General features: G+C 38.6%; 1 protein-coding gene across 1 annotated transcript in view; it reads left to right on the forward strand.

Annotated features, from left to right (window-relative positions):
• The window catches only part of GABRB3 (gamma-aminobutyric acid type A receptor subunit beta3), a 116,141-nt gene extending 101,381 nt beyond the window's left edge, over positions 1-14,760 (forward strand). The window contains exon 9 of the mRNA XM_054271399.1: positions 10,802-14,760. Within this exon, the coding sequence (XP_054127374.1) occupies positions 10,802-11,152 (351 nt within the window). The 3' untranslated portion in view covers positions 11,153-14,760. The remainder of the gene's footprint in view (positions 1-10,801) is intronic.
• Positions 14,761-15,308: the final 548 nt, after the last annotated feature.

A 15,308-nucleotide genomic window follows, 5' to 3' on the forward strand; every position in this document is an offset into this window, starting at 1 on the left:
CAATGAGGCTTTTTCATTCAGTTCTATTGAGTAAGACTGGTTTTTTTTCAGCTATAAATTAGAAGAATTCACAGTGACAGAACTACTACCTGTTTATCAAAACCAGTATCATCAAAGTAATTTCAGGCTATATTTGCTTATCCTAATGATTTTGTCTGCTATAGTAAATGTAATGCAGAACTACACCTAATTATCAGCACTCCTATATGTGAAACAATTCTGAACCAGTAAACATATTTTTTTCCACTGTATTATGAAACCAGATTCTCATCACAGTTGGCAGCTCTACTTAGAACTAAGATATCAGGACAAAGAAATTGTCTTTACTGGAAAAATAAATAGTCATATTAATAAAAAAATACAGATGGGGAAATAAGAGTATCTATATTGAAGGCCATGGAGAAGATTTTAACTGCAAGCAGGTAATGCAGATGTATGCACTAAGGTTTGATTCTCCTCCTGGAAACCATCTGGTGTATCTCATCCATTTAAGTGATTTACATAATACAGTACAAGACTTGTTAATGGGTCCAATACTACTCCATGCCTGACAGTTCTTCTGTCGAGATCAATTTTTCTATATTTTCAAAATATTCATAGTACCTTAACTAATGAAAATGTACATTTTTATACCCAGTTCATGCCATTTTTATATCCTGAATCTGCACATAGCATATAGCAATCTTTTTTTTTTTCCCCTGGCTTTTGACTTACAACCTTTTCTTTTGTTTCTGAAGCATCCCAAGCAAATATAATGAACTGTTCTGCTTTTTCTGCTGGTTTAATGGCAACCGTGCATGAATGAGAAATTTCTTCACAGCAAGGCTTGTCAAACATTGGAACAGGCTGCCCAGGGAGGTGGTTGAATCACTATCCCTGGAGATATTTAAAAGATGTTCAGATGTGGCACTTGGAGACATGGTTGTGGCGCGGTGGGGGTTGGTCTCTTCTCCCACGTAGCAAGTGACAGAATGAGAGGAAATGGCCTCAAGTTGCATTAGGAGAGGATTAGATTCTATATTAGGAAACATTTATTCACAGAAAAGGAAGTCAGGCACTGGAATCACCATCACTGGAAGAGTTCAAAATTCATGTGGATGTGGCATGTGGGGCATGGTTCTGGGTTAACAGATGAACTCAGTGACCTTAGGGGACTTCTTAACCAAAGAAATTCTATGATTCTTTCAAATAAGGATACAAATTCAGTATACCAGAGTTTAAAGAAGAGTGTTTTACTTTGTCCCTTGGAGTTCAAGGTGTGAAAGGGAACTCTGTATGCATTGTAGAATCATATATACTCATATTTACTGTGAATATTTGCTGTTCAAATAACACAGGATAAATAATATGGTATGGTCCCTTTCTGTGTAGAAAACATTTTGTCCCCAGGCCACAGCTGGGGAATTCAGCAGAGCTCTGTTTCAGTTTCTGAATTCAATGCCTTCAGAGAAGCAGTGCCAGCATGCAACAGAAACAGATAGAAATATTAGGTAGAGCTAATTGGATATCTTCCTTTGAAACAAAACATGGATAGAAGATTCACTGGATGTAGGATGTCAGATTTCTCATTTGAGAAACACTGGCAAATGTGAAGCATAGGAAACTGATCAGAACAGGCAAGAGATCCCATGGATTTCAAGATGTGTATCTCAGGGAAAATACATCTAACAGATCTACTTTGGACAAGGTTTTCTGTGGCTTCAAGATACCACAACCCTGAAGCAGGAAAATGTCTTATCTTCTGGATCATGTCTGGATCAGGAAAATGTCTTATCTTCATGATCATAACATTTACCATGTTATGCAGATGTCCATGGATGCAGCAGGACTGGAGTCATGCAAGAGTTCTTATCATGCTTTCTATGGAAGACAGTACCTGAAAACTCTGCAACTCTCACCACTTCAGGGATAGTAAAGAGTGATTAACTTCCAGTCTCTCCTTTGGTGACTCTTGAAAATCATTGCATCTGATGGAAATAACAGTTGCTTGCTTCTTGCTTTAGGGTTGGGACTCCGGTGCCAGATGTTCTGGGACAGGCTCACGCAGTGTACCCCAATACTGCATAGTAAGGGAGGCTCAGAGACACACAGGAAGACTACTTTTGCAAGTTCAATGAAATTAATAGTTTTGTGCTTTTGCTGAGGCTTCAGTCTTCCATGGAGTGTAATTTCATTCAGAAAGGGATGGTTTCTAATTCTGGAAAATATTTCCAATCTCATGTGTTTTGGGGCTGAGCAACATTTTTAAAGAAAGGGAGAATGCCAAAAGCAGGCAGCCCACTTTGCACTTATCACCACTATTTCATGACTGTCAAATGTAAGCTGTGCTGGAGAGGAGATTGAAAAATGTTCAAATATAAAACTGGAAGAAGGCGTTATTATTAGTTTATTTCTGACTACTATTTTGGGTTGCTCTGTTGCTGTTTTGTTTCAGTAATTGAATTTGCTTGTTTATGAACCATGTGCATGAGCTCCCTGCCACTGATTAAGAGTACTAGCTCAGGGCACTAGGAAAACAAAACAAAACAAAAAACCAAACTGAGCCAAATAAAAAATAAATAATATTCTATTTATTGTCCACATCAGATGCTGTAACTTGTGGGTGTAGTGACAGAACAACTTAGTGCTGTATCAGGTCCAGCCAGAGTCAGGAGGAGCTGGTGGTGTGGTGGAAATCCCTTGTGTTGGGAGGCAGCACTAGCAGAAAGGGGGCAGCTCAGCACATTGCCTGGTGCTCAGGCCCTGAGTTCAAGCTTTTCTTTTATGATGTCCAAGACTGGCAGTGCTGCTGAGGCAGTGTCGTTCTCTCAGGCAAAGGGAACAAGAGAAGGCAATGAGCAAATTGCATTTCCACCCAGAAGCGTATTAGCCCCTGAAAACCAGTAGAACCAGCTTGGATACTACTATTGTAGTCTATTTTTTACACATCAGGGAACTGAAATCAGGAGTGCAAGCTAGCAGGCTTGGTAAAAAACACTCCTCTTATAGTAGCAAAAGGGCTTTTCCTCCTTTTCCTATTGGACTGTAGAGCAAGGGAGGTTTATAGTAAAAAAAATGTTCTAGGCAACAAAATGCACAGATGTGAATATGTTGGTTTTGTATGTGATGACTGCTTTGCAAAGCAGTAACTTCATGCTCAGTAAGTCTTCTTCATAATGAAAGCATTTGCATTGTCAGAGGTTATGGGTTTGAAAAGCCAAAACTGGCACAGCCACCGCCATTTTGGTGCTGCTGCTCTGGATGTGCCCCTCCAGTGCCAGGCCTTTGGGTACTTCTCTCTGAGTTATTCCTGAAATGCTGCCACTCAGGCTTGCTGTGTTGAGGAGGGCTCCACCAGCTGCTGCTGCTGAGCTGTCTCTTGGCTTCAGTGCTCCCATTATGGCTTGCTGTCCAGCTCTGTCCATGTGTTGAAACCAGTGAGCCAAATAGCTCCAGGTGTAAGGGAAAGACGAGCTCTTGCAGCATAGAATTGGCACAGCCGGTGTCCTCAGGTTGCAGAGGTGACAAAGAAAAGCAGTGGGGAGAGAAAAACTCTGCTCTCTATTCTCCTGTGCAGCACTGCTGAAGGTGGCATGATGGCTGAAGCACGTCTGACTAAATTGAATCTATGGAAAAGGTTTCAGCAGATTCAGAGCTGGTGATGAGATGAAATCTGAGTGATCCTTTCTGAGTGACTCATCTGTGGATCTGCGGCTGACTACAGAGGAAATTTCACACTTAGCTGTCTCTTCTTTTGACTGCTTTTGCATCGCATTTTATTTCAGATAATGCACTGTAAATAGTATTCCTCACTGAATTGTTCCAGCCTATTGCAGTAAACCATAGTTATTGAGAAAAACACAGGATGCTGCTTTTTTTTTGTGTGTGTGTGTATAACCAATTTTCATATACATACTTGTTTGAGTTTGAAAACTCTCTTTTGAAGCCTTGATGCTCTGCTTCTTATATGAAGGCAAGCTCTAGGATCAAGGAAGAAATTAATTTTAATTTTCCCTAAAATATTTCTTCTGGTATGGTGTTGATACTTAAATTAAAGTCCTCTGATTGTAGAAAAACTGTCAGAAAAGAATAGGTGGTCTCTAAAGATGTTTCCTTTGAAAATTGATTGCTGTTGTTACGAATCAATTCCATTTATCCTGTTTGTGTTGGCAGATTGAGGCTTCATTTTTATCTCTCAAAGCTTTCAGTTTTGCTGCATAAGTTGTTAATTTTAAATAGGGCTCAGATAAAGCCTAATTTATGGCTAAATCAGCATGAGAGAGCTTTAAGGCAATCCTGTTGTCACTTGTTGTTCACTCTTGTGGTGGAGGCTACTTGTATGATCAGATGGTGAGCATGTGTTTTGGACATTGCTCTTTCTGGGCCAATCCTTCTGGACCTTCTGAGCGTGTGTGACATGTGTTAAAGTCCCCTGCTGAACACATTGCTTTTTGGTTCAAACTGTGGCAATTTAAGTTTTCAGCTTGGTGGGACCAATAGTTCAGCCCCAGAGTATCAATCAGGAGGGTAACTATCACACAAGCTCATTCAAGCTTCAAACCCTCAATGGCTGTCAGACATGTGGGAAGAGCTTCCTCTGACAGGAATAATGCAATAACCCTTTATAAAAAGGCCCTTCTCATCAGGCAGTGTCTGCATATATTTTTAGCTCTGGAGATTCCTAGCTCCAACCCCCGCTGTTGGCCAAGGCAGCTGCTTCCCACCAGGCATTGCTGAGAATAGAGGCTCAGGCCACTTACATCCACTTAGCAGTTTTATTAATTGTAGCAGCCCTTCTCATAAGTGGGGTTTTATTGTGAAGATTAATATCTTGACTTCCGCGGAAGAATTATCACTCAGTTTAAATTGGAAAGTACGAGAATAGCAAAACTGGCAGTATTCTCCTGTGTATCTTCATCTTTCCTGGATACTTGTTTCAGTGCTTTTTTTAACAGTGGGAGATTTTTATATCACCACTGTGATGAGTAGGTACCAAATTTTGAAATATATCTGTCAAGGGTGATAAGCACAGTTCTTGTGGGAAGAACACTCATCCTGTAGCTCATGGTGGGGACATTCACTGTGCACTGAGACTCATACATGTACAAGTTTTATTTTGCAACCATTTTGCACAAGTATGCATTGTGCAAATCCTGAGATGGTAAGAGGGATGTGCATAGGACATCTCAGAGGCTGTAATAATCGAGACAATGTGAAATACGGGGCAAAGGACCACTATGCATTTGCTTCATTTTCTTCCTCCATTATATTATATCAAGGCTAATTGTAAAACTTGATAGACAGTGAAAATAGTATGGAAGTTCCTAATTAGTTTGCTTCTTCATGCTTTCCCTGTTTTTCAAGGTTTTTCCATCTTCCCAGTTCTGCTGGTTATCCTGGGTTCATCTACTAAGCTAATATAACATAATGATCTCTTCCATTTATTGATGTCTATTAATTAATATAAACATATTCAAATGGGAGTGAGAGAAGTATCAATTTTTAGACTCAGGGAGAACACTCAGCACTATAGTTTTTGTTTTGCCCGCAGTTTAAAATTATTTTTAAATATCCAAGGTATAATGTGGTCAATGTATTTAGCTTTAAGCACAGATCAAACTTTAAGCTCGATTGCATATTTTTCTATAACTTGGAAAGCCATTTATGCATAAGCAAAGAAGGTGAAAAGGCAGACACTGATCTCTCAGGTGATGAGTGACAGGACTCAAGGGAATGGCCTGAAGTTGTGTCAGAGGAGGTTCAGGTTGGCTATTAGAAAAATGTTTTTCTCCCAGAGGGTGGTTGGGCACTGGAACAGGCTCCCCAGGGCAGTGGTCACAGCACCAAGCCTGACAGAATTCAAGGAATGTTTGGACAACACTCTCAGGCACAGGGTGTGACTCTTGGGGATGCTGCTGTGCAGGGTCAAGAGTCAGACCAGATGATCCTTGTGGGTCCCTTCCAACTCAGAATATTCTGTGATTCTGTATGTACTTAAATACTAATTTTGATGTAAAATAATGCAAGACTAACTACAGAGACAGAGCTTTTCATTATGTTATTTAAACCCCCTATTTGCATTTATATTGCTTCACATGATGGGAAGTGTTTACATGTATTTGAAAATTTGGGATTGATGAACAAGTAAACATACCTATGGGGTTTCAACAAAATGCTTCCTATTTTTGAGCAAAATGCTTCCTCTGAAAGACTTATGAGGAAAAAGAGATTTCATCGAAACATACTCTTTAAAATTTATGGAATATTAAACAGAGAACTAAATGAACTTGAAACAATTCAGAGTCTACCTAATAATAAATCAAGGCTTATGGTAGTTTTCTGGCCCTAGTAAAGTGCTTTCAAACTGGCTTTAAAGTTGAAGTTCAAAAAAATATTGGAGAAAGGTATTTAATAGCAGCTATTATATTTTGTTTTTTAAACTAGAATAGCTAACATCTAAATGAGCCTGGATGCTAGGCAGAATTAAGAAGTAGATTTAGGACTTCCCAGATACAACAGGGCACTGAAGTTTTGGACCTGGAGCATATAATCCAAGTTGAGTCCACTGGTGACATGGTGCTCCTCCAAGAGCAAGGAGTAGGTTCTTTGTGAATGTTGTCTTAATTCTCCTCCTTCTGGCTTCATTTAGGTGAGTCACAGTTATTTTTTGGGTAATGACATTAGGCTGCTGGAGTATTTGAACTTTTCACTTGTACTGTAATATGTATAGCTCAGAAATGGTAAACCTTCAAAGGTGAATCTGCTTCTCAAAATGCACTTATATGAGATTCAGTCACTTCACCCTGGTGCAGGAGATGTAGTTACTCAGAGGTGGGAGGGATAGAGTTTGATAAAAATTTATTCTGAAATAAGAGCACTGGTTTTGCGTATTTGTATCCATGCTCATTCAGCAGAGAATTAATTAATGATTTGGTACTCAACTGTTTCCATCTGTTTTGATGAAATTACTTGGAAATACTCCAAGGAAAGAACCAACTCTTGCTTGTTTTGGGGAGGAGATGTGAGAATCAAACATGGAGACCATAGTGTAGAAGTGGGAAGGAATGGCTTCGGTGGAGCCAAGGAGGGAGAAAGAAGGCTGCAGAAAGAATGGAAGCACAGGGCTGGCAGAGAAGTGAAGAAAGGGAAATACTCTGGTCAAAGAAGGATGGTAAGAATTGAGGGGAAATTGGCCAAATCCACAGTGTCTTCTCTGATTTATAACAGCATTTGAGAGTAAAGCCGGATATTAGCATTTTGGGGAGAATGTCCAGTGCACAGAGTGACATTTTTGAGCCAGGTATTGTATTCCAAGGCTCATACAGAGTAAACCTAAATTTTATCAAAGACATTAGCCTTGTTTTTCATTCATAGCCATAACTGCCTGCAATCCAGTGAGCTACTTTTCTTAATCTATACCTGGGATAACATTTTCCCTGGAGCCTCTGAGCAACACCCGTGTTCACTCATGAAGGGTTTTGCCTTCCCTGTATATTCAGGCAAGCATGAGGCAACTTGCACAGGTTACCCTGCCATTATTGGTTTGCTTCTTTATTTGTTGAGAGAGCTTGTGTACCTTTGTCAAAGTAATTTAAATCATTGCTTAAATGATTCCAAAGTCATGTTTATGTGCAAATACTTTCTAACATGCTGCATGCATTAAGTATTCATACTTTAGGACTCACCTTAAGATTGTCACAAAGTATTAGCTCTAATGTTGTCAACGGCTTAGGTGGTTTCTTCAAAACTTCTGAAGGAATCAATTTGAGAGAATGAATCTCAAGAGTATCTGTGGACCAGAGGCTGATTTAGCTTCTGCAGACCCCTTCTTCTCTCCATCTGCTCCTTCCTCTTATTTGACATGCAAGCCGGTTGCTCCATTAGCAAAACAGATGAATTTCTAAAGCATGTTTCCAAATATGTTTCATTTGACATTTTGAGAAAAATGTATGCTATTATGCAGCTTCATAGGACATACCGATACCTTTATAAAAATAATTTACCCAATAGTTGCAACTTTCTTGACCACCTTTCTGATTTGATGCAGATGCATCTAGATGCAGTGACAAACAGTGATAAGTTGGCACATCAAAGGCAGAAACTGTGTTAAGGTGGCATATGAAGTTGGCAGATAAGGTGAAGAAGGTGCATTCAGTCTTCTCCTGATCAAGGAATTAATTTTATTCCTAGAAGGAAATAATAGGAATAAAATTAATTCCTTGATCAGGAGAAGCCTGAATGTGTAGGTGTACCCTCCATAATGCAGGCTTTCAACTGACAGCTCACCACAGTCAAGGTTCAGTGTAGAAGGACAAAGTACCCAGGATGGGCTGATGTCTGTGTCTATGTAGGTGGCAGACAGAATCAGGAGAGATCAGGAAGTCCTGAGGGAAAGAGGAGTTGACATTTGTGGTGGTGGAAGGAAAAGGAATAGAGACCTGCAAGGGCTCTAGGGGTGAAGCCCACCAAAATGGTCTCTGCTATGACATTTTTAGTAAGCTGAAGGATGTTTCTCAAAGCCTGGGAGGAGATGGGAAAGATGACATTTGATGTCATGGGGATCTGGATGAGAGATTTACTTTTAAGCTTCACAAGGAAAAAACAGGTTGTTGAGATATTTTACACATTGCACACAAAAATATTCTGATCATAATTTGTACTCTTAGCAGGGAAAAAAAAAACAACAGAAGAAACTGAATCAGTTTTTTCAGAGACCACCATAAGTAGTGATGATATCCATGACTGTATTTTACACTTGTGTTTACTCCCTGGTTACAGAGACTGCTCAACAGCATGAATTCCTTTCTACAAACCTTGATGTCTTACTTTTGTACCCAAAGGGTTTCTGCAATGGAGAAAATAAATTCTTCTTAATCACCACTGAGGTTTCTCCATGCCATTATTTTTTTCCTACTTGCCTGTATATAATTTGTAACATTTTACATTCTTTTTTTCCATTTGCAAGCACCTTGGCAAAGCAAAACTGATATGCTATCATAATTGTCTTCCCTGAGAAGAGATAAGCTGAAGCATCAATAATTGATGAAAGAAATATCCATTTCACAAAATTTCAATAAGAATGAAAAAAGTTAAAAGCATATGGACAGACACATAGCTGCACATACTTTTAATCCATCACACAGCTTGCAAAGGACGTGGTATCAGATGACTGTGCAAACTTCAGAAGGCTGTGACAATAGCCTGTTTTTACAATCACTTTTAAACTGATGCTTCTAGAATGAAATGTTCAACTGCTACAGTTCAAACAGCTAGATCATGTGGCAGGTTAGAAAATTGTATTAATTGTGCGATGAATTATGGATGAATAAATTGCATATGTAAAACTGGAAATTATCCTGTATTCCATGATTCACTATCTATTTTTGACATGGAGAAATAAATTCTCTTGAACAGAGTCACACGTGTGTTAACTGTCTGAAAATACCCAGCACATGGCATTTTTTTTTACCTTCAGCCATCATTTTCCTTGCCCAAAACTGGCAGAAAATTTGGAGCTGATCCCTGCATTAGCTCTATTGACTGCTCATCCTTCAGCCTGTAGGGCCTGGTGCATGGGGGTTGTGCTGCCCCACCAATGAAACTATCAAATACTGATTAAGACACCATTCCTTGGAACTTCTCCTCAGTGCCACTCATGGAAACTCTTAAGGTTTCTGGACTGATGGAGCCATATACAACTCTGTGCTGCTTCTCTTTTGCCACTCAGAAGACTGGAGAATCTGGCTCAGATTTTAAGAGGCTAAATGATCAGGACCTTTTCTTTATTATTGAAAATGGCATCACACTGCTCTGCACTTTGAAATTTACATGGGGTTCTTTTGATTTTTGTATGGAGCTCTCTGTGATATGCCTGACCAGGGACCTGGATTTTTGTCTATCAGGCTGATGCCTAGTCCTTGGCATGAGCCATACCATAACTAGGTATGAGTTACTGCTAGCACAAACATTGACCTTGCTGTAGTTGTAGTTGCTATTAAATTAAGCAAAGTATTATTAATACTAAACCAAAATAGGTACATAGAAACCGCTGTCAAGTTTCTCTCACCAAGACTTTGACTTTGTTAGCATGTGATAAATATACTTTGTGCTAAACACTGGTCACTGCTTCTGGAATAGGGTGGTGAAAGGGAAGAGTCCCTCCTATTTCCTCAATCCATCCACTTTTTTCCTATGCCTTTTTGAGATCAATCATGCAGACAGAAAATCCCTGCAGTTAAAAATTGCCATGATTGGAAAACTCTGCAAATGACTTTGGAAGGAAAACTTCAGGAGATAAGTTGTAAATAAGCTCCGTGATTGTAAAATACAGAGTTCAGCACATCAGAACTGTTCTTATGATTTTTGCAAACTTCACAGGCACTTTTTAAAATCTTATTTTAGATCACCGTTAGGAAAAAAAAAAAACTAGCCAGTTTAATTTAATTTCCTACTGTAGCAGAAAGAGGATCCATCCCTTACTCTCTTGCTCTATTGCCAGCAATGCAGAGGTTTCACTGAACTGTACCATCCTTTAAAATGTGGCTGGTTCAGAGGGAAAAGAAAATGGTGGACTTTGCCAAGTATGGTTTTGTACTGGATGTTTGGTAGCATGATGATAACCCTGTTTGTAAAAGTATTTAAGTACTTGCCTAATTTTAGGCAGCTGAATAATGCCATTTCTTTTTTAAGATTATCACATGCTTAAAAATAACTACATTATTTTTCTAGATATGTATGGGTTTGGAGATTTACATACACCCACATTCCGTTCATCGAAGTCAAGTCTTTTGAAAGACTTTATGTTTCTATTTTTTCCCCCTAGGTGGACACCCATGGAAACATTCTGCTAACATCGCTTGAAATTCACAACGAGGTGGCAAGCAACGAGGTCACCACCAGCGTTACAGAAGCCCGAAATTCAACCATATCCTTTGACAACTCAGGAATCCAGTACAGAAAACAAAGCTCACATCGTGAAAGCCTGGGAAGGCGTTCGTCAGAAAGAACAGGCTCCCATAGCAAGAGGGGCCATTTACGAAGAAGGTCTTCGCAACTGAAAATAAAAATCCCCGATCTAACAGATGTGAATGCCATCGACAGATGGTCAAGAATGGTGTTTCCATTCACGTTTTCTCTTTTCAATTTAATTTACTGGCTATACTATGTTAACTGAGTGACTTAGTTTTTTTAAAGGACTTCAACTATAACAAGTGAAGTACTACTTGCCTGCAGAGTTTATATATATATTTATATATATATTTATATATAAAAAAAATATATATATGAACTTTTACTATGTAGACCATACTCATGTATGTGTGAATACATGTAGCAAAGAACTGTGTGTACTTTAAAGCACATACTGCAAAGCAAAAATATATGTATGCACACACACATGAACACATTCATTCTGAGGTTATGGACACTTTAACATAGAATGCACTTCACAGGAACTTTTTAAATTGAAAGGCAGGTGTCAAAGAAGCAAGCCTTGAGAAAGTAAGTGTTGTATATTATCACTACAAAACCTTGATTGTCATAGAAATTTTTGAACAGCTGTAATCATGTATAAAGTCAGTATTTAGTAACATCCTTTGTAAATGCTGCCATACACACGAATCATAAAGCAGTAAAGTTACACTGGTAAGTTTAAAGTAATTATTTATATTGCAGATCCATCAACTACCATTTCATCAAGCCAAATTTATTTTTCTTTGCTAAATTTTTTTGGGTTTATATATGTCATATTTTCCCAGTCCAGGATGGACATAGTTTTTAATGATCTCTTGCTTTCTCTTCTGCAGTAAGTGAGCTGATCATGGGAGTGTTGTAGGTCTTTGGAGACATATACAGGTTTATAATATTTCAAACAAGCATTTTAAGTGTCCATCAACAGTGACATGAATCTTTTGTAAGTACTGTAAATGTACAGCACATTTTCCTTCCCTTGGACTGATTCCAGCTGCCATGTCATTTTGAAAAAGAACAGCACATTTCTAGTATAATTTAGCTGAGAATTCAACTACTGTCAATGTGCTCTACATCTGCTGTAGATTTAAAGATTGTTATTCCAGTGAAAGCATAGAAGATGTCTCAGGTTATTTGTTACTTCAACATGAAATCACCTAGCTGTAGCCTTTTTTAAACATGCATTCATATTATTTAACGTTCTTATAACATTGTATGTTAATGTAAAATATATTTGCATAATATGCATATAAGTATATTTTCTCAATATTTTTCTTTCCTATGCTTGCTATCGTGACCGCATGTTATGTCATATTTTTGTTTCTGTGATGTTATAACTTTTTATTCTCTAGAGTTGAGCAAATAGAGCACTTCTGATACTTTGATTCAGTAATGGAGCATTTTCACGTTTTATTTATATACTGAAAGTATACGCCTACACTTACCAAGGTAGTGTGCTGCCATCACAGATCACAAGAGTGTGTTTTGTTTCAGCATTAACTGTGTTCTAACATACCCTTCATGCAAATGTGACCATTTTAGCTCTGATCCCAGTTCATTCCCTCACTGGGATTCCAACTTTTTTCAGTTTAGTAAATTGTAGTCATTGAGGTATGCCAATTTCAGATCTGTAAACCTAATTTGTTATTTAGCAGAACTAAATCTTTCTAAAGAAAAGAAGATATATTTTTTGTAAACAGTGTTTCTATCATGTACATTCTCAAATAACAACAAATACAGTAGCATAAATAGATCTAAAAAAAATAGAATTCAGGCTTAGCCCTGACAGTTCTCTGCATGCGAAATTCCTGTGGACATCAATGGGATTTTTTGACAGAGAGCTTTGAATACTAGCTGGAGACTTCTATGGGCAAAAATATGTGTGGATATGCATCTAGCAAAACCACCAAATATGAATGGAAGTGAAAAGGCTGCCCTGTCTCAGTAACGACTGCCCCGTGTTCTCACCAGGACTTGATTTACCTGTGAGTAGAGCAGCGATACTTGGGCTGCTGCCGTGCATGGCCCATTACTGTTCCCACCACTATTTGCAGCTGAACTGTGAAACTTTGCTCTGGACCAAAATTCCAGCGCAGATGAGCCTGGTGTGCAAAGGTGTTCCAGTTCCATCCCCAAGGCTGCTCCCTGAGCGTGGATGGGCTGGCGCAGTTGCCTTGCGGCATCCCTGCCGTGCGATCCCAGCCGGGAGCGCTCACCGGAGCCCCGGCTGCTGCCTGGGCAGGATCCGCGCCGCAGTCCCGCTGCAGCCTTGGCAAGGGTGCACAGTGGCTGAAGCTGCAGTTTTTAAGCACTGTGTCTGCAGACAACTACACAGCATGAAGAGCCTCAAAGAAACCCGTATAGCTTGAGCAGAAAAACTTGGTGTTTTAAAGCTCCTCAGTATTAAGTCCCATTGGTAAAGCGCAATATATTGTGAGCTCTTCAATATCTCTCCAGACTGTGAAGGGATTATAGAGCACATTGTCACCTTTATAATCAAAGTGACTAACAATTAACGCCTTCCCAAAATACATATTAGAAAGAATAGTTGAAAACCTCTCTTAAGTTTTTATCTTAATAGCAAAATATGTTTAAATAAAACTATCTGATTTTTAATAAAAATTATAAATGGTAGGCTTTGCTTTAGAAAAATTTCCCCACTGAAATTATCCCCAGGCAACTCTTCCTGTAAGTGCCCTAAAAGAGCTACCCTAAGAAGTCGGATTTGAGAATGGTCCTGTGCTCATGATTTAACCTCAGCACTCCCTTTTCTTCAAGCCTCACCTCCTAGAAATCACATGGCCAGGCAGAAACCTTCAATAAGAAGCGACTTTTTAGTTGTGATAGAAATGTATATTCCAAATCCCACTGAAATCAGTTCTTCAGTGGCTTCAACTGGAATTTCCAAGAAGGCAGAAAATTACTCTCTGCACAGAGCAAAGAGGCAGTGTGGATTTTTCAGGGCCCAGCACGTGCAAGAGGCTGAGTCTCTGAGGACTCTCTCCCTCTCTTACCCTTTGCACTGCTGGAGGGCAGCACGTTACTGCAGCCCCCTTCAGGGAACTGTGCTCCCCATCTTGCCTGTCCTTGCAAAAAGTAGGCAGTTGCACACTTCAGCTTTTTCAAAAGATTTCACATTCATTGGTTTAGTCACAAACAGCTTTAACCTTGAACAGATCCAAGTCTTGGTTTGACTTGAAAAAAGCCAGGAAAATCTCGCGTAAGGTTAGTACTTCATCATCTTACACACACATTTTTTGTGCCTTTTTTTGCCGATTATGTTCCTACAGTCCCAGCACGACTTCTTACACACAAAAACACACACGTGCAACCACGTGTTAAGAGCAGTGTTTGCCTTGACCTCCCATTTTCTGGCTCTTGACCCTGTGCACTAGCTGTAGTATATTATTTTAACCATAGATTGCTTTAAGACTAAAAACGGTAATTTCAATTAAATCACACCAGAGTATTGTATTTCATAGCTAATTAACTCCTTTGTAATTCAACACTACTATAAATAACATTTACACATACTTTGTTTGTAAAAGGCATTTAAAAAAAGGAGAACTATCTTCTGTTATAGCCCAAAGGGTCAATAAACAGTAGAAATATTATGGTGGTTTAACTCCAAGTTGATTTCATCCCATTGTAAAGATAAAGTAAAACCCAGTTCTTTTTGCTTAAGGCACAGCTATGTATTTTTGGTATTCTTCTGCAGTGAAAAAAAAGAATAGTAAAATGGAATGATGAAGAGATGCTTTATGAAAATATTGATGAATGAATATTAATTTATTAAAAAGGATTTAAAAATTATTTTATTGGGTTTTTTTTCTGGGAATGGAGGGAGCGTGATGACTATTTAGCCAAATTTATTCTTAAATAGCGTGTAATGATTAGTCTTACACATTTTACAGAAAAAGACCAAATATGGAAGCATTTTCTAAACAACACACAAATAAAAGATGAGATTCTGGAGCATTGAACAACTATATTTCCTAGTGATTTGTATAATAGAAAAAGGAAGAAAGAAAAACTACATCCACTGACTTAGCAAGATTCTTAATAGCAAACCAATCTGTCTTCAAGCTGTGACATTGCCAATTGAGAGCAAAAAGTTTGTTCTGTGCTCTGTATGAAAAAGCCTGCTTCTACCCAGGACACAAAAGAGGTTTTTAATATCAAAACAAGACCATGTTTATTTATATGTTTCAGTAATCAAGAACTGTGTTCATTAAACTTTTTATTGCTAAATAATTTATTTTAGAGGAGTCAGGATACAGGGAATTTTATGAAAGGGGATTTTAAAGACACCTTGATATTAGTGCTACAACCCCTTCCCCCAAAACCAAAAAATACCTTGA

The sequence above is a fragment of the Melozone crissalis genome, unplaced genomic scaffold (assembly GCF_028551555.1).
Source record: "Melozone crissalis strain CALT ecotype California unplaced genomic scaffold, PUWL_Pcris_2 ptg000013l_1, whole genome shotgun sequence".
Taxonomy (NCBI): domain Eukaryota; kingdom Metazoa; phylum Chordata; class Aves; order Passeriformes; family Passerellidae; genus Melozone; species Melozone crissalis.